Here is a 20,639-nt window from a genome sequence, read left to right as displayed (position 1 = left end):
GGATGTTGCTATTGCTAAAACATACTTCCCTCTCTCTCCCTCCCTTCTTTCCCCTTCTTGTATTTTGCTAATCTATAAAACTAGTGAAAATTAATTCATTCTGTCTTGATAAGCCTGGGAATATGCATCCCAGATCTACTAAACAAGACAGATGACCACGTGCTGAAAGAAGGTGCTAATCTGTTACTTGTGGGTTTTGTTGTTGCTTTAGACCTCTCAATTTGTAAGCTTCCCTTTTCAAACAGCTTTGGACCAACAAAGCAGATACTAATGCAGACAGGAAAGGAGGCAAGGATAAGTTCTCAAGAAATTCCCTTCTTTCCCCTACCCAGCCAACAGGAAATTTCTGACTCACCAACCATCTCCTGAGTTGCTTAACATTCTTTATGTGGAAAGCAATGTTCTGTACCTCTTATCTGACTTGGATGGCATTTGGGGAGGAACCTATAGAACATAGTTTTGGCACGATGAATACAATCTGAGAAGGTAAAATTAAAATGTTTCACAGTGGGAGGAAGTGCTCAGAGTGCTGGACACCCAGACTGTAAACTAATCTCAACCATTATTAAGTGGAATTCTGAATGCTGTAATAGTATCAAAGGTATTCTCAACTGTTACTCTATAAATAACGTGATTTGTAAGCTATTTCAGTCGAAAAACTATACAGGATTTACATTCAAGGTAACTGACAAACTATCTAACTTTTCTGGTTTTGTTCCCTGAAAGAGATGTCTTATGCTCTCTGTAGGGGTGGCTGGCCATGGCAGGTTGCACTCCGACTAAAGTCATCTCATGGTGATGGAAGACTCTTGTGTGGTGCCACTCTCATCAGCAGCTGCTGGGTCCTCACTGCTGCACATTGCTTTAAGAGGTAGGTCTGTCTTCAATAATGAGGCATATTTTCAAACTATTTCATTGTTACAGGTATTGGCAAAACATTCTAGGCCAAGCCCATTTGAAAACTGTTCCAAAGAGTTGTTTTTTAAATCAAAAAACAAAACCAACAAACCTCTTTTCCCCCCAAATAAAAAAAACTAGTATGTTGAAACTTCTGGGTCTTTCATTCTCACATTACACAGACTGCTCTCATCATTCAGCAGATTTATATTCAAAAATTTTGCATTTCTAAGGAAAGATATAGATAATACCTCTGACATGTTAATGCAGCTTTCTGTTCCAACAAACCTGCAGCATATGGTACAGGTTCAGGTAGCATATGGTACAGGCTTTCAGGTAGAGGCAAGGACAACTGAGTGAATGCCAAACACAGGGACTGTATGTTTTATTCTGATGTTCTTTTTGGCAATAGACAAGGGATGGATATTTTTATTGTACCACTTCACTGACTAGCTGAACTGGTCCACAGAAGCTCCTTTTAGGGCAAAGCATTATTATATCTGTTGAGTTTAACAGGAAAGTAAATCTGTGCACTGGATGCTGTTGAGACTGAGCAGTTTTGCTTATTCTTTACAAATAGGCTGCAGCAACTGCCTTACTCTGTTATTTCCCAGTACATAAAGAATTGTGTTTTTTGTAGCCATCTAAATAAGGTCCTGTTTCCTTTAGCAAAACACCTTCAGCAAAACAAAGAAATAATTGTTTAAGCTGCTATACTTGTATAATTTTCTAATACTGATGTCTAAAACTCTTTCAAATTCAGCTTCTTTCCATATGTTTAGCAACTGGTTTGCAACTTATTCTCCTCTTATAAACACAATTGATCTACTTGGTCTAATTTCTTTCACAGTTCTCCATATTAAGGTATGATCTGGCTTTTCTAAATATCTTCTCCCATTTTTGCATAAGCAGGTATTTTGTTACTGATGATTCTATTTAGTTTTTATGATAAGCCCTCTTCAGTATTTTTGACACCAGGAATTCACTGCCAATGAAATTACTGTAGTATGAAAACACTGAATTGCATAGTACAGACGTCGGATGTAATATTTTAAGCTTTCAGCAGCAATTATTTCATTCAAACTCCTACAAAAGGTTGCAATACTGGCTAGAATTGCATTGCAGTTCTGAGGAAATTTGCTAAAATTTGCCTGAGTGGGCTGCAAGTGTTTTAACTTTAGACTTTGGCCCATTCTTCTTGCATGCTGCTAACTAAAAAAAAGAGATAGACAATTTTTTTACTGAAGTGAATAAAAACATTTACCTTTGCTTAGTGCCAGATGCACAACATGTTCCCACTTTCTCATTTCATGAAAGTCATGAGGGACTTTTGTTGGTAACATTTCAAAGCTGAAATGGTCAAACTGAGTGAAATTACCGCCTACTTCCACTGATGTCCCAGTTGTTTCTATTAAACTATGAAAACACTTGAATTGCTATCATCAAAATTTATAGAAGATGGCTTCCTACTCCCCTGTTCATTTCTACAGTGGTTACTGAGAATGCAAGTTAAACACTTGAGAAGGTCTTTCATTAAAGAATCAAAAACCTTCTGTAATTTTACCTCAAAGGAAAGAAAAAAGAAGGTCACAGGAAGCAAGTTATGTGTTTTATGTACACACAAAGATCTTAGTCACACAAGTCTTCTCCTTATTAGAATGCTTTCATGAAGTTCAGTGAAACAGGTTGGTATTGCTGCGTTGCACTGCCCCAGTTACAGTGCCTTCTTACAGTAACTGCTCCCCATAAAATGTATTACCTGCTCTTCCCAATGGCTTGCTTACTTAACTGGGGCTCCAAGTCATTACCGAATCTGCTATGAAAGCTTTTTACTTTGCATGCTTTTCTGAACACCTACATACTGGGGGAGTGTTAGGGAAACAAGAGCAGTGTGGCTGTAACACTGACAATCCCACATCTGTGCAGCCACTCAGGGGGCTGTTACAGGTGATCCTAAAACTGTTTCATTTGGTTTCAAGGGCCAAAATACTGTTTTGCCCCATTCAGATTTTAAGACTGCAAATCCACCTTTGCTCCTTTCTCAGAGTTCTCTGTAAAAGGCAGCTTAATCAAGCCTAAGAATCTGAACTTTGATCTTTTAGTGATACACACACAAAACTGTTTGAAAAAAAATCTATCCCAAATGTTATGCATGCTGATTTAGGACTTGCATTTAAGACTATGCAACATAAATCTAAGCCTGCAACTCTCACAGCCTGTAGATGTGCTACTGTTTACTGTAAAAGAGGAAAGGCACCTTTGGCTCTGACTTGTCACTGGACAGACCGGGCTGAACTTCCTAATGATCTCAGAGTGATTTTAAGGGGCTAGGTTTCCAAGAGCTATCTATAGATCAAGCGCCTTCTTCACATATTTTCCAGACAGACAAGAGAAAGCCAGTATACCATTTCCCATACCTGAAAACCAGAATACCGCTTAAATAACAAAAGTGGGCTCAATTATACTAGGGGTAAGAATTACATACAATTTTATGCACGATGGTAGGAATTGTTCCTCAGCAGTATAGCAGCATTACCTGGTTTCTGTGATTTCATACACACAGAATTTGATTTTGATGCAAAGTTGTAGCAATATTTGAAGCTATTTTTCTTTTATAACCTGCCCATTGTGTTACTAAGTTTTGTCCTAAGTTGTTCTGATAGCTACAGGGAATTTGCAGCTGCAGACATAAAAAGAATATTAACTTTGGATGATTAGAAATATGAAGCATGAAATAAAAATGAAATTATGACCATGATGTCATTTTAGGAAATACTGGATTACTTGAACACTGTTCTGTTCTAATAATATAACTCTCAACGCAAGTGCTTCTTTAAGCACTCCTGAATGCCCACATACACTTCAGCATAGTGCTGGTAATCCTGTTTAGAACTGGGGAGCCTGAGAGGCAGTGGAATTAACTACCTATGGAGACCAAAGCAGAAACTGACACTGAAACTCACTTTTCTGAAGCCTAGCAGGAATGGTCAGATGAACTCAGATGTGCCTTCAACATCACTACATTACTTGACTGGCAGAAGGATGATATTAATATGGGGGCTGATAGCTAATCTGACTTCCAGTTGGAGAGGAAATAAAAGGGCAAGGAGGTGCTAAGGACAGCACTGCCAGGTTTCTCTATAACCTAAAGGCATACCCATCCTAGCCCTACAAGACAGCGGTAACACCCTGAAAGCTACAGCATCATCTATCTGCCTGGGAAGCACTCCCAGACTCCTCCCCTGCCTCTGCTCTTCAGGTTATGTGATATGTGTACAATGGTTCTCTGCCATTTCATAGGCGGCTTGGAGGTAAGGAAGACTAGATGCCCCTAGGTGAGCTAGCTATTTTGCCTCTTCTGTGTACTGACACTCTATGACAATATTTACACATGTGGCAAATAGGTAACTACTAGTGGGGAAGAAATATAATTGTCTACAGATGAAAAAGTCAGTTTAAAACAGCTGTGTGTATGAATGTGCACAGAAGTAAGGTAAATCTGAGATTGCTCATTAAGCCTCTAACTAGAAGTCTTGTAGCTAATGAAAAGTTCTATACATTTGCATGAGAAGCAGCACTTTTCATTCTATTAAATCAGTTTAAAATTAGTGCATTTAAATAAGATAGGCTTTCCTGATTATCCATTTTTCATTATGATTCTAAAAATTACCATCATCCATAACAGAAAACTAGCAGGACTTAATTTAAAGAGAATACTGTTTCTTTGTTAAAATCAAGGACATAACATTAAATAGAAGCTGCAAGTTTTCTTGTGTACTATCTGAGATATGGCTGACAGGAGAGCACTCATTATCACCGGTCACAACCGACTTTGCTTCATGCCTCCAGCTTCTTCATCAATCAAAACAAACAATAAAAAATCAAGTTACTTTGATTATCAAACCAGTTTTGGAAGAAAGTATTTTCATTTCTGATGTAAATTCCAAACATATAAAACAATATATTTGTGACTTTGTACTCCTAACATCCACAAGGCTGAAGGAAAATACAAAGAACTAATCCCACCTGCTGCCCTGAATTTCATTAAAGATAACGGATAGAGAAGTAAATCATGTACTTGCTGTTGTGGATAAGGCCTATATACTAAAAAACAGAGGCATACATCACATTATAATTTTTTTTTTTTTTTTTTTTTACCAGGTTAAAAATTACCCTTCTCTATCTGAGAACCAAATATCCACTGGACCACTGATAAAACTCATCTGGAAAGTACTGTGATAGTGTTTATTTGTATACGCAAAACCTGTATGTTAATCTACACAATGGTTAAATTACATGGACAAATACTGAATGAACCCCCCCCCCCCCCCCCAAATTTAAACTCCATGAACAGCTAGCACAGCACTAATATGTGACTTAACACACAGAGCCAAAAGTGTATCTATCTATAATTATATGACAGCATTTTCAGTGACCTTTCGGAAACATATTTGACAGATTAAGTCAGGCAAAAGGTACTTATACTCAATGCTAATGACCTCATACATTCCTATTCTAATAGGATGATGCTCAGATGTATACCAAAAAATGCTAAAATATTGGTTTCTAATATTCCTTAGAGATCACATCTAGTGGTATGTTGTGGCATATAGAATTCCATTTTGAATAGATAGCTTTTAAATGCAATGAGATCAACAGTTATAAATAATGACTATAGCAAAAATTAAACTATTTAGTATTGCCTAAGTGACAAAGGAAATAGCATAACATTACTAAATTTATTGGGGTCAGTTGCTGTATCATTTAGACTCCTAAGTGGAATGTTATCACACAGTTATGACATCTGAGCAGAAAAATATTACTGAATGAGATGTCAACAATAACAAAAACAAAACTCTCATACTTTTTAAGTGTTTTTTTGCATTTAAGTTAGAACAATTCAAATGAAAATAATACAAGCCATTTTACTGCAATAGTAAGTACTTTCTGTATCAGCTTCCTTTTGTAATTTACTCTGCAGATTGATCCTACAAAGTTGGCTAACACAACATCCAAGATTGATTGTTTGTAATCTCACTCTGTGCGAGAGGTGACACCAGAGGAAAAATATTTGGCAATATAACCCATTCTAGTGTTATTACACTCTTTACATTCCAAGCATTATGCCTGTTCTGTAAATAAATTTTGTAAAAGTGAAAGATGACCATGTCTGACTATTGCGCACCCCTAACCATTCAGCTACTCTACCCTATGCTGACCTCGTCCACTTTGGAGAGGGGCACAGGAGCTGTGCTGCCAGTGTGTAAAATATTCTATAGGTGGGTGTTTTATTCCTCTGTTGTGAGAGTTTCACAGAAGACCAGTGCACTGATTAATTTCTACAATAAAATGAGCTACCAGGATCTGTCAGTTTGATTTTGATAGTGTTCAAACTGCGTTATATATCATAGTGGTATGCTTTCTGTCAAGCAAACAAGCACAACATGGGTAAGCGCATGCAAATGAAGACCAAAGTGAGAGATATGGAGTACCCTTGATTTGGTAGCATCTCGTTTACTCTCTTGCTGCAATGAATTCAGAAATCTTTAAAGTCTTTTCTAGGAAATACATCACTTACGAGGTTATAATCCCTTCACATGATGAGACAATAAAGATCATTTATCATATATACATACTAAACTGCAGATGCAACTTTGTGTGCAACACAAGATTAGACTAAGGAATCAGATTCATTTCCATATATTTTCCGTAAGGTATAAGAAATATCCCCCCCCCCCAATTTTACATTTATATATGAACATGTTCATAACTTTGAATGCTATGGTTTTGCCAAAGCATTTCTGCAAATTTTTGCACAGGACCAAGAAAATTTCTTTTGCGAGTCTATCCATATGTAAACATGCTAAAATCACACTCTCATTTATGGTTTCTAGAGAATTCCCCAGAATAATAGTGAGCAAATACATATATTTTATTCAGTAAACTGTTACAGCAATGGCCAAGACATTATATTGTAAAGGTGTATAAGTTATTCGTAAAAAAGCCACTTTCACAAAAGTAATACTAGAAAAAAGCTGTATGAAGTAACAACTATACTATATAATATTTTACCTACGGTAGATGTGTGCATCCTTACTATACAAAGGAAAGTCAAACAGATGGGAGGAAAACTTGCCCAAGGTTATAGATCACATCTGAGCACTGCTGTAAAAACAACACTGTTTTCAAGCCAGTGCCAGATTATACCTTTACAGCTGATAGCTTGCTCCCACATTCAGAATTGTAATAATAAAAGTCTGGACTGATAATAGTGTACTAAGTGTCTCAGCAAAGTATGGTAAGATTTGCCCTTTCCAACAGATATGTGGCAACAGGGACCCAAAAGAGATTCATCCGTTTCAGAGCAGACACTTCTGGCAGGCAGCAGAAGGCAAGAGTTTTGGCAGATGATCTGTGGGGATACAGAATTCTGGATTTCACTGATGTCACAGTTCAGATGGCCAAATACATGAGATACATACAGCTCCAGAACCAGTTAAGACCTAAAGGTCTTCATTTTTCTACAAAAATCTCCCTAAGAGCAAGCAAAAGTGATGTAGCAGGTGCCAACTCTACTTCCATTGGAATTTTGCCATTTATTTTATCAGGAAAAGAACTGAACTCTGAGGATTTAATGGAGTTTTTAATACTGGGGGAACACCCCCCCACACACACACATACATTTCTAGATTTTTTTTGTGTGTATTAAACATCTAGTGAGAAAGAGCAAGAGACGAATTCAAGTATTGTTAAAAAAAAAATCCAAAGAAATAACCTCAATTCTAGAAACTTGGAGGGGGCAAAGGTAGGATGCCTTGAGAGCCAGGATTCATGATTCTGTCTTTTCTGATGTTCTTTTCCTATTCATGCTCTCGTTATTTAGTGGAAATTTCCTAATAAAAATTGATTCAGTCATTGGCTATAAAATATTAGCACTTTTATGCTCAAAACAGGAAGATATTAATAATGTGACACAACAAATAGAGTTTTGTTTTGTTAAATACCTTTGAAATAAACCTACTGATCCACAAATTAAGATAGTTATTTTTTTCAGGGAGGAAATGAGCAATGTATTTGGTTGAATATATAGCTTAATTTTTTTCATTTCCCCTCTGAGATTAAAAATCAATACGAACACTTTTTTTTTTTTTTAAAAACACCTCTGTAAGTCAATTGCAACTTTTCATTTCCAGCTGCAGTAGAAATTCTGACTTCCAACCATGAGGAGAACACAGTATACAGAGGGGGAGCATTTCATATAGAGTACTATGAAGGAGGTCCTGGAAGAAGTTTTGCGATAGATGAGTTGCTTCATAAATGTTTGGTCAGTCTGCAACCTTCTCTTCTTACAAACCTACAGGAGGAATTTTGCTCATACAAGACCTGAAGGAGGCGTGCAGAATTTGACACAAAGTCTCACAGGCAGCCAGGGATGCGGCCTACAATTATAAGAAATACTCAGTGGTACAGCTATATATTCTTCAGAAGCTCCTGGTTTATTTGCTGTTCCCTGAGCAAGCCTTAGTAAACTATGGAGATCAGCACATTGCTGGAGGGTATAAAAACACAAGGATAGGGTAGGTGACTGAACACTGTGGTGTATTTTCTGTACATATATTAGAAGCTTCCTTTTGAATGCTATGAGGAAAAGGGAGAAGTTAAAAATATATATTTGTGTTAGCTTAGCCAGACTTCAAAATAAACATACCAAACACTACTCCCTTGTTTGCATTTTCCTGAGAATGGCTGTCCCCTATAATCTGAAATCTCAAAAGGCATGCATAGCAACACTTATTGCAGCCATAGTAATCATCTCTAAGGTATTTACCATTTAGTCTACAATGTTAGAGATCGGCATCATTTTTAGATGCACAACAATTGATTAAGATTTACAGGCTGTCACTTTGAGAACATAAGCACTTTTATTTTATATATATTTATATATATTAATAGTTATACATATTTACTTTTTGTTATTTATATATGCTTTTTCCTTATTATTACTTAAGAGGTTTTTATGTCAAGTTATCTCTTCGTCTAGAATTCAAATAGCATTCCTTCTTCAAAAGACTTTTCAAAACTAACCTACAAAACAAGCTTGACCACTGTTTTCATTTCAGTAATTATTTGGGGTGTCACAATGATGTTAGTACTCATAAGTTTTCATTATAATTATTGGCATTTTGTGTTACCCTTGCTAAAAATATTTATGATGCGCTCCTTGCTTGTACCTTTAAAATAAATGCTAATTGTAGCAGAAGGCCATAGGAAACCTTGCCTATGAAAACATACAAAAAGGAACCTAGCCTTACCTGAAACTTCAGGAAAAGTTATATGGTATTCTTTAGGATACATTTGAATGTCAATCAAATTATTTGAGAAAGCGGTTTTGCTCTGTAAAAAACTGCTGGTACTGTTATTTACCTAAGCAATAAAAAATGACACTGATCAAATCTGGCTGTATGTCTAGGATCTGAATTTGCATGAGTGAGCCCTATTTGTTTTAATCTGAATTTCAGGTATGGCAATAACACTCGGACTTACGCTGTGCGAGTTGGAGATTATCACACACTGGTACCAGAAGAATACGAGGAAGAAATCGGAGTCCAGCAGATAGTGATGCATGAAGAGTATAGGCCTGACAGCAGCGACTATGACATTGCGTTAGTGAGGCTACAGGGTCCAGAGGAACAATGTGCCAGATTCAGTACCCATGTCTTACCTGCTTGCTTGCCATTAAGGCGAGAGAGACCACAGAAAACTGCTAACTGTTATATCACTGGATGGGGTGACACAGGTAAAAACATTTTAATGATTTCCACCCACTGACCTTACTACCTGATGATGCTTGTTAAAAAAAACATTAACGAATACTTAAAATAAGGAAATACTCAGAGTGAAACAATTTTACTTTTTTTTTTTTTTTTTTTTAAATAGGGGAATAATTTTTTCTCCTGATCCTTAAACAGGAACAAAATCACTTTTTGCTTTTGGAATTTAGTTTGTGTTTGAAAAGTGGAGCGAGATTAACCATGTCACTCTAAATTGTAGAACAAGTCATTAAAATGGTCTCATCAAGCTTGACAAGTGTGAATGAAAGGCTTATTCATTGACAGGTACACCTCAAAGAGCAGCTTATAGCCCCTGTCGCCCCACATAACTAGCAGCTCTAATATATTTAAGGTTTTTGTAACAAGGATTATTTTAGAGAGCTTTTTTAAATGATGCTACTTCATCTGAAGAATGGATAGAAAACATGTACCTAATAGAATTCTAAGTAGCATTTTTCAGTCTCGCATATTACCACCGACATTTTCAATATCAGCAGTTAGGTTTAAATAAGAGAACGTCTTGCCAAAACTTAAGAGAGCTGGAATGCAACCTGCAATGCAGACTTTTGGAATAAACTTTCTAGTCACTTTTTAGGTCATTGCAAGAGTCTCTTTCTCCAAAGGCCTTTGTCCTTTAAATATTTTACAAATTAATAACCTTGTTTTACTTTCATGTTTTTATGGGGTTGAATACAGTGCAAAAAAGCAGCCACACTTGATCCTTTGTTCCACTGACTCAAACTGGCAAGAAAGCAAAGCCAAGTATCACTTCTCTCTCTTTATATTCATTAATCTGCACATGTGTGCACAGATTTGTAGGTCTGTACTTTTTTGCTAAAAACAATAGTTAATTCATTGCTTAGCAAGTTGTCTAAAATGCTAGACAGCTAAGTATAACGAAGCTCTACAATATTGCTTACTTAGCACTTCCATTTAAGCAAACATTATCCACTGCAATAATTATAGTAAGAAATTACATCATTGCAGTATTTCAGTCAAAATTTCATACTTACAATATGAATCAAACTTATTTTATAAATATAAGATTTTATTTTTAAAGAAACTGGTTTTAGTGTCCTATCTTTCCAATTGAAAAGAAATGCAAGTATAGAAAAAAAAGTCAAATGACTTGAATTTTGATGTTTTACTTGGAAATTTTTTTTAGTAAGGAAAAATAACTTGTCATAACATTAAAAACACGCAGGTAAGGTCTTGAAAGGGATTAGATTTGTCACTACTAAGCATACATGTTCAGCATATGTAGCAAAAAGGGCTGAAAGCACATAGAAATACTACTGATTTGAAATACTGACTCTTGCACAGCTTTTACTTAATATTAACATTTCCTAAAATGAACAAGCTTGATAACTTCAAAGTCTAATGTTACTTACACAGTAGCAACGACAGCTTTTTGAAAAAAAGGCCTTCTTTCAACTCTAAGCTGGAGGAACTACTCCTAGGAAGAGCCTGATGATGGGCAAAGTATCAAAACCACAGCAACATCACACTTCCAAATATGAATAGTTTTGCAGTTGATAAGTGTATGTTTATGCTACGTCTGCCCAGCCCCACCCAGAGCTGCTATCCCACCACCCTCATCCTTCTGTTTTTCTTAAAAGAGCTGGAACACTGATTTACTCCACTTAAGTTATATCATTGATGAAACATGCTCCACCCTCTCCACCCCATGACAGCAATCATCCTAACCCTCTTCAGCATATTAAGAGCAAAGAAAGGTGCTCTGTGGGATCAGTGAAAATCTGCAAGCTTGGAGTAGCAAGTAGAAGAGACAACCAATACACACTGCTTATGCAGTGCAGGATTCACTACAGAAAAAGAAAACACAAGGACAGGTTCTGTTCCCAGCAAAATTAGATTAGGTGAGGAAATAGATTTTTGGAATGAGACATTCCTTTGGCTACATTTATTAGTTTTCTGGTGTGTAGAAATATCAGGATTGTAAAAGAGTCAAATAATATTGTCCATCTCTAAGAAAGTACACTTGAAGCTCAGCAGCATTAACTCTGCAGTTGAGGTGACCAACAAGCTTGCATATACTTACAGTATTTAATCATGATGGTGCTCACAATGGTGGTGCTTCAGCTGGGAAGCTGATAGATGGTGCAGCACCTGCCATAGCTGAAGTAGATGAACTTGAACTGGTGACCTAGAAATGAAGTATTTCTACAGTTTTAGTCTCCCCTGCTCACATCTCCAAGGAATGGCTTCCCTATTTAAGTATTACAGCATATATTCTTGTTAAACACACTTTTGTCTTTTACCAAACAAACAGAATCCATCCTTGGAAAGATCCAGCACACATGAGGTGTAAAACTAAATCTTATTTAAATTTTAAGCTTTCAAAAAAAATATTTAATTTGTATTCCATATTTACAGGATATATTTAGTATTTTAGGATTATTTTAGCACACAGTAGATTTTTCAGTATTATTTTAGTATTCTTTCAAGTCATTTTATTTAATGATAAAATGGAATGAAGGATGACAGTATAAATTGGATAAAATTTTATTTATGCTTCTGAGACCAAGCATCATGAGAAAATTATTTGGGTCCTCTTTTCAGGGAGGGCCTATTCAAGAACATTACAACAAGCTGCCATCCCTTTACTTCCCAAGAAGGTATGCGAAGAGCGTTATAAAAGAAGATTCACAGGAAGAATGCTCTGTGCTGGAAACCTCCAGGAACGGAAACGTGTTGATAGCTGTCAAGGAGACAGTGGTGGACCACTGATGTGTGAACGTCCTGGGGAAAGTTGGGTTGTGTATGGTGTGACCTCCTGGGGCTATGGCTGTGGAGTGAAAGACTCACCAGGTGTCTACACAAAAGTTTCATCTTTTGTACCCTGGATAAAGAGTGTGACCAAACTATGAATGTCCTTAATCAAAAACAAACTTTGGTAATGAATTTTGAGGTAGGACAGCTTAAACAGCACAGACAGTGCACAGCTGGGGCCCACAACAGATGGGAACAGACATTTTCCCCAATTCATGTGTTTTTCTTTATGTTAAATCCAAGCTGTATACACACCACCTTTCCAGTTAGGGATTAATATGCAGACAAAATCCCTTTGAGGAAGTTTATATTGCATGAACAAGTTTCCCTGTAGAAAATGGCAAGTGATCTGTATCTTAGAGTAACATTGGAGCAGGACAGTTGGAGAGTTCACTACAAGATTCACTGTTCACAGAAGACTGTAGTAGCAGTTATTCACGCTCCAAGCTTCTCTAGAATCATAGATCTCAAAATTCATTTCCAGTCTAGTCTATTTAATCAGTCCTTGACTGTTTCCCTATTTATTATTCCTATGGTCTTATAATCAAGTCCTTTAACTTTGTCTCATGTTTCATTCAGCTGATGAAATCACTCACAGGTTCATTTCTGGTGATGATTCTGTGTAGGCATTAAAATGTTAGAAGGAAAACTAATTGCCAATAATCAAATTCCCAGATATTCTGATAAACAATTCTCACAGCTTAGTTTCTAAAGCACATTCCCAAGTAAAGTGGACAGTACTCTGGAAGTAATTATTTTCCCATCAAATATCCTGCACAGCTGCATGAGCTAGATCAAAAAAACTGCCCTCTTTGAATTTCAGAAAGACAACAAATGATTTTTATCTAGAGGGACCCTTCCCCCCACCTCCCCCTGATTTTTAGCACATGCACATAATGACATACATGTAGCATTTTGGAGAGTATTTAGGTTTTCCTATTTGCCACTAGCTGTTGGTACAGTATCAGTCTCAAACACTCCAATTCTTTAACAAAAATTAAAATAACTCAAAACAAGCTCATAGATCACTGGTTTTGGAGGGGCTTTACTGAAGTAACATCAAGAACCTCTACCAATCATACAAGGAAAAGTTATTGTAAGCATATAGAATGCAAGTATTAGAGATGTTGAGCCAATACATGTTTGAAAAGGTCTATAGTCTTAAATAACAGTTTTATAAAACATAAGAATACTCAAAGAACTCTGTCATGTTTACTTGGAATATCAGTTCAGTCTGATCTGACCAGAAAGGGAAAACTACCTGAAATCAGTATCTACAAAATACTTGTGTATCTTTTATCTAGCATCTACTCAAATTTGTCATTGTAATTCACAACGCTAAAGGAAAAAATAGCTTAAGTCACATGGTCCCTAATGTCCTTTTACATTCCAAACATCATTTAACATCTATGACTAAAACAGCTAGTTTTCAAAGACTTATATTAAAAAAAAAACAAAAAAAAAAAAAACATGTTCCCAAGGCTATGGAAACCTTAATGATTTATTATAAAAATACACTGATAAAAAGTGACTTTTACTTTGTATAGTAAGAGAGGTATGAAACAACTACTTACTAGTCTTTCAGAAAGGGTCATCCCATTTAACTTCTTTATCACACAAAAGTAGTTACCTGTCTAGTGCAACACTGTTTGGTAACAAGTTAATATTGAAAATATCCAAGAACTAGTCAATAAGAGGAAACTTCACTGCTACTCTACAATCCCTGTCTATAAGGCCATTTTGACCACCTACAAATGTACTCTGTTCACTACACTGACAAACCTTTTTTTTTTTTTTTAGAAGATGGGAAAAAAAAAAAGCTCTGTGGGCCAAGGAACACTCCAGTGTGAAAGATATGGCAGTTGCATGTCACCATATTGTATGTAATTGTACAAATTGTGACTACTAGCTACTGCTTTTCTGTGTTTCCTTTTCCCAAATATTCCAGCTCTGACAGAGTGTTGTCTGGCCTTTTGTGAACAAAGTGGAATGCTTGTGTTCATATTGTAAGTGGGTTATCATCCATTTCTGTATGCTTCCATACCTCTCCAGTGTTGTAACAAATATTCAAGACAACTCAGCTTGCATGCAAAAAATGGTGATAATATTGCAGAATCCCATGTGATTGAAGACTTGGTCCTCAATTTCTTTCCAGACCTCAAAGGGATTTTCAAGGGCCATGACTAGTTTAAATACCTTGCTGGAATTGGTGCTAAGCTAAAATACATGAGGTGCTTTTATACAACATTAAAAGTCTTCTGTAATTCTGCACTACTGGAATAGCGTGAAATATTTTATTTAAAAACATGATAAAATCACAGTACAATGACCACCTACTGTTAGACCTATATGAAACACTTTGCTAGTGAACTTTAAATCCATTCATATTTTTACTGCTTATATATATATCCTTTTTAAATACAATGATAGTAAGAGGAAATACATCTGTCAGAAGATATCTACTTGTACCATCAAAACTTTGCTATACAAGGCACGCTATTTTGAGGCTTGTGAAGTAGGCTGTATAGTGCAATATATTATGTGTGTGATGTATAAGAAAAAATCGTGATTTCCTTTTTAAAGTTGCACCGCAGAAGTATTATACTTGGAAAAGAAAAATCAAGTCTGCATACTAAGCACAGTAAGCCATTTAGATTTAGTATAGTAGTTTGCTAGTTTTGCTTAGTCAGCTCTTTTCATAAGATGCTTTAATTACTTAGATTTTAAAATGTTGCACTACTGTTTTCATGCAGACAGCATGCTTTTTTAGTTTCTAACATAAAGTGGAACTGTCTTACGTTATGCCATTTAAATTTTTTTTCAATGAGCCTGATGATGCAAGTGTATACAATAAAAACTGCCACACTGAGTAGAACTTTTCTTCATGAATTCTGTGAATAATACATAAGCAGATGCAGGAAACTCAGCTGGATAATCTTGCTGTGAGTTTTTTTAAGTGAAAACAGGTGCTCTTGAAAATACCATGACTTCATTTTCTTCAAAGTATATGAACTCTAGGCCATCTTCCCCAGAGATGCAAGTTTGCTCTATACCATGTAATTTCCAACACCGTGTGCTCTAATTTAGAGCAGTTATCAAAAAGTAGCCTATCCTACACTCTCAGAACTACCTAAGAATTTTTTTGACCCCTGCCACCTTCCCCTTTGTTCAAATTTTCTAAAACATACACAGTTGTAGAAAAACAAACTCTACTCTTTCATCCACATTGAGGTTTTTGTTTTGTTATGAACAGGTTGGTCACAGGGTTAATGGTCACAGAAACTAAAGCAAACACTTGGCACTTTATTACCAGATTAGATGACTGTTGTAAACACCGAAATGTCATCTCTTCAAGCACCTCAACATTATGGAAATTTAGTTAGGTGCAATCCCTTTGAACTTCAAAGGTTTTGTAAACAGATTTCCACCTTCTCACATTAAATTGCACAACTGCTTAAAACTCTACCAACCTTTCACTAAGAGAAATGTTTTTCCTCAACTCATCCATTTTCCAGAGAAGATAGAGGAGTACATTGGAAACGAAGAATAGTGAAGCACTGACTCAACTGACACACACAAAACCCATTTAACAGGCATGTAATCTTGACCCTGAACAGCTTCCCAAAGTGAAGGAACATTATGCACAAGCACTGAACCACAGATGAACTACGAGTCCTTCTCCATTCTCAGCTACCTAGTTCTTCTGGAAAAAAAATAGATAGATGCTATAATAGCTTATATTTAACAATAGGCCAATCCTGAATCAATGTTTTCTCTCCTTTTCAGTGTTAAGATACACAAGTGCTAGAATATTTATACTCAAAATTTTTAATGCTGCTATAACTTCAGAACATCATCACCTACCATATTGAGAAGGCTAGAACAATTAGGCTCAAATAGCAGGTATCAGTACAACAAACAACTCAGAAAGCAAAGTTTATGATATCAAGAAAGAAAACCGTTTTTGTGCTCCCCATTGCTGGATAACAGCAAATACAGTGAATTGATGTATTAGACATCAGATCTAGCTTATTATATACCCAGTAACATGTAGCAGTTTCCATTTCCTGTTCCATTTATTTTCCACCCAGATCACAGAAAGCAACCATGCTGCAAATGTAATATCAAGCAACCACAAACAGGGAAAGGATGAGTTCAGGATGATTCAAGAAGTTAATAAAATAAAATTTAAAAAGGAATTTACTTTTGTGAAAGCCTTAAAAAGAAAAAAAAGATGACTGGGTTGGGCGAAGATGATAAAGCTGGAGAGGTGTGAGACACAAGATGTAACAGGGTACAGAAAAATAAGGAGCCTCTATGAGGCATAGACGAAAATAGAAGTTACTTGGGAATAGGAATTTTAAAAGAAATCCTGAAAATAAACCAGCTTAAGCCAGTTATTTTTTTAAAGTGGGGAAATGAAAAGTCTCAACATGTAACCTCCATTTCTGTTACACTCAAAGCAAAGCAGAGCTTTTTGTTTGCTACCCTCTGCACACTGTCTGTTCTGGCTGTTCGTGGAAAACCTCAGTTACAGGTAAGGCAATGTAGCCTCATTAAGGGCACTCAAAACTGCTAGGAGATACCCACAGCAAGCAGCTTAGTTCTTACTTTTATACTCAACCATAACCTTGAAAATCATTTTTTCCCCCTCTCTTGAATCAAACCTTGTGTTTTTACACAAACTTTGTGTTTTATCTTAGCAAATTCTAAGCATTTAATGAAGGGGCTCAAAACTGAATATTCACAAATCTAGTCCAAAGGCCAGATCAAGCCTCTGGGCCAAATCATTTGGCCTGTGGTCTGCTTCCTACCGCCTATTCCTGAGAACCTTAAAGGTATAACCCAAGGATGATGTGACGTTAAGTGGAAATACCCAGGGCCCTCATTGTTTGGCTCACACAACGGACTCACAGGACAGGTATGTGGTCCTTCTTTAAGTTACTGCCAGTTTCACACAAAAAGATCCTTCTGCTATAAGTAGCAAAAAGACTGGACTGACAGTTTCAGAAGGGCAACTTGCTTAAAAACTGGATTCTCATTTTTTTACCCAAATCAACAAAATATTGGCAGCTATTGCCTGAACAAAGCAAAGGTAAAAATTCAAAGGATTTGGGATAACAAATGTCAGATGACCACATCAGCAAAATGCCATAGCATAGCTAAAAGTTGACATTAAAGATGTAAATTTTTAAATATCGTTTCAGAGACTGCTCTAGAAAATGCTTCTCTACAGGCCTTCAAATCATTTTAAGTTTTATATTCTGTATTATCACTGTATTTATGCTTTCCAAATCCCTGGACAAACTGGTACCCAATACCACTCCTGCTTCTTGCTATTCATGCTTGCCTGTATCTGGTTTTCTTCATAGGATGAAAGCCAGTCACAGAAAAATGGCTTCAGGAACAGTGGGCCACTTTGTAGAAAACTGCTGCTAGAGGTGCAATCCCACCTGCTCCCAGTGGTCGAGACCTTCCTGCCCTCACCGTGTCTCTGGAATAGCAGCAGCTCCCTCCTGACCACTGTTTGCCTGGGATTTTCTTGTTTATGATAGGCAAATGACTTTGCCCTTGTGGAACAGATGTGCCTACTTTTTTTCTAGAAGCAGTAAGGTAACTACAGAAATCCAGTTTCCTAGAAAAAACAGAATTTACAGTGCATGCTCAGACTGTTGGCTACCAGGCTTTGCAGGCACAAACTTGGAATCCTAAGCAGGAAAGATGACATATGATAAGACTGCATGCAGAGCTGCTTAAACAGAAACAGAGTAATCGAACACCACCAACTGAACAGGTGTAGCACTACTTATTATAGCTTCACACAGAACATACATTCAGCTATACTTTGTCATCCCTGGCAGGAAAAGTACATGATAAAAAAAGAAAAAAAGAAGTTTCCTATGATGACAGCTCCCTAATCTCCCTAAGGCAGTCTACTCCAGAGCATAACTAACCTTTCCATCTGAAGTGATTTCTTGAGATGCAACACTTGCTGCAATTGAAGTCCAGAAGCACCCTACCCCCTCCGCAGCAAATATGATCTTTTTCCTTTTCTCAATTGTCAAGTACTTAGTGGTAAGTACACTGTCTACCTGACCCCTGCTCTAGCTTCAGATTTTTTTGTTTATTCATGAGTCCTCCTTGTCCCCGTTTGATGTATCCAGTTTGGAATAATGAATTTCAAGAAGTGTCCTTATTAGCTGGAAGATACTCCACATGATGTTGTGCCAGCAGAGCGCTGGAGAACATGCCTTACTTAAGACAGTAAATTTGGTTATACATCACAGAATGAAAACACTTAGCTTGTCAAATTCTGCAGTGATTCACCATCCACTGGAGCTCCACATATTCTCTTGAACATGGAATAAATAAAACATCCCTCAGCAGCTGATACTGAAAAAGCAGCTACATTCAAGGTCAGATTTTCTCCCCTGCAGCAGTAACCTCTGACAGAAAGATCAGCTAAAATGGCTCCCAAACAGTTTATCAGCCACAGCCAGTCACTACTGTGGTCTGTAACCATGAAGTGCAAATGTAAGAACCAGCTACACACCAAGCAATTTAGCCACACATCAGCAATTCCAGAGTACACATGTAGGTCTAGACTTGGTTATCAGCAGTCTTGTAATGAAGAAGTGACACTTGCAGTGAAAGTCAACGTCTCTTTATTGACTCATTGATACATTTGAATGCTTTACATTGGCATATACATAAGAACTATGACTGCAGCCATTCATGTTCACTTTCTAGACTTTACACAAACTTACCTTCATCTTATGCACCACATATGTACTTACTGCAAGATTTGTAACATACTCTGACAGCATAAGAGCCACCACTGAAGATAAAAATTGCACTGGATTTAAAAACATTGCAGTATGGCCAACCACAAGACAGACTACAGCTCAGCCACTAAACTATAGTCAGCATTAATATAATTTTTTGATACTCACTGACAGCCATGAGGTAGGAATAGCAAAAGATTCTACGAAGTAACACAGAATGAGTTGGTCACCCTAACAGTATTTTTTCGTATTTGTGTAAAAGCAGTCAAGACTACTTTCAGGCACAGTAAGCTACATCCCAGCCCATCTGTGCTCTTGGTAAAGATGAGAGAAACAACCGAACATCTCATTCAGACTCCAGGCCTGAACTTAATTAGAAAAGCTTACATCTGTTAAGGCTGAAGAGAGATTAAGACTTAGCCTAAAGTTAACTCTTGCCAGCTCTGCTTGGTAAGCAGAAATACTATTGCTCACAAAATGCATCTATTCCAGATAATTAAACATATCCGCTTCTAATCTAAATAATAATTAAAAGTTCTAGTCATAACTACTCCTAGAATTTAAATGTGGAATTTTACCCCATTGTCTTCTGTCATCACAATTGAAGAACTTTTGCCCCTGTTAAAAAGAAAAAAAAAAAAAAAGAGGTGGTTTAAAATTGCAATTAAAAATACATACACAACAGCAAAGACTTCTGAAAAGCATAATACCCTCCTACAAATTGTCAGCTGCTCTGAAACAAAGCTATCTCCCCCTTTCACAGCAGTTCCAGGTCTCTCTTAATACTCTCTTGACAGGACACTTCTACAGATGGTCCCCAGAAGTCTGTGGATTCATATGCCTCCAGTTTAGCAGGCAAAAGTAGTGATAACATCTATTTTATCACGATCCACTATTCCTAATATACTAAGTATATCTAGACCCAAGCCTAATTCTTCCTAGTTATGCTAACTTTTGTTCTTGATTTTATTTTTTGTCTATAAAAAATGATCACACACAAATCAAGCATTAAAAAAAAAAAGCCTATACCTTGATCTCAGTGCCAATAAATCAAATCTCAGCAGTTTAATCGCCAAATATAATTGGTAAATTGAAATTATTCCTGCTCAAGACTTCATTTTTAACAATTTACTGTGTAGTACATACTGCATAATATGTTCTTCTTTGGGAACAATTTCAACAGCAACAGATGCTCGTCCAGCCTCTACGCTCCTTGGAGGAAAAAAAGAAAGGAGAAAAGACACATTTAAGGACTGGGCCACAGCCGCTTACTGAGGAAAAATATCAAAGACAGACCGCGAATCCCACCGCACCACACACCTCCGTCTACTCG

At 36.7% G+C, this 20,639-nt stretch overlaps 1 protein-coding gene across 3 annotated transcripts in view; it reads left to right on the top strand.

Moving 5' to 3' along the window:
- The window catches only part of PRSS12 (serine protease 12), a 48,849-nt gene extending 33,459 nt beyond the window's left edge, over positions 1 to 15,390 (top strand). For 2 of the 3 annotated variants that reach the window (XM_067297644.1, XM_067297642.1), the window contains 3 exons: positions 749 to 871; positions 9,417 to 9,694; positions 12,312 to 14,391. In XM_067297644.1, the coding sequence (XP_067153745.1) occupies positions 749 to 871; positions 9,417 to 9,694; positions 12,312 to 12,619 (709 nt within the window). In that variant the 3' untranslated portion in view covers positions 12,620 to 14,391. Of the gene's footprint in view, positions 1 to 748; positions 872 to 9,416; positions 9,695 to 12,311 lie in introns of all 3 variants that reach the window. The other variant, XM_067297643.1, reaches the window with a different exon arrangement.
- The last annotated feature ends 5,249 nt before the right edge of the window (positions 15,391 to 20,639 follow it).

The sequence above is a fragment of the Apteryx mantelli genome, chromosome 5 (assembly GCF_036417845.1).
Source record: "Apteryx mantelli isolate bAptMan1 chromosome 5, bAptMan1.hap1, whole genome shotgun sequence".
Taxonomy (NCBI): domain Eukaryota; kingdom Metazoa; phylum Chordata; class Aves; order Apterygiformes; family Apterygidae; genus Apteryx; species Apteryx mantelli.
The sequence above is the reverse complement of the archived record's forward strand: the minus strand, read 5'-3'. Positions and strand labels throughout refer to the sequence as shown.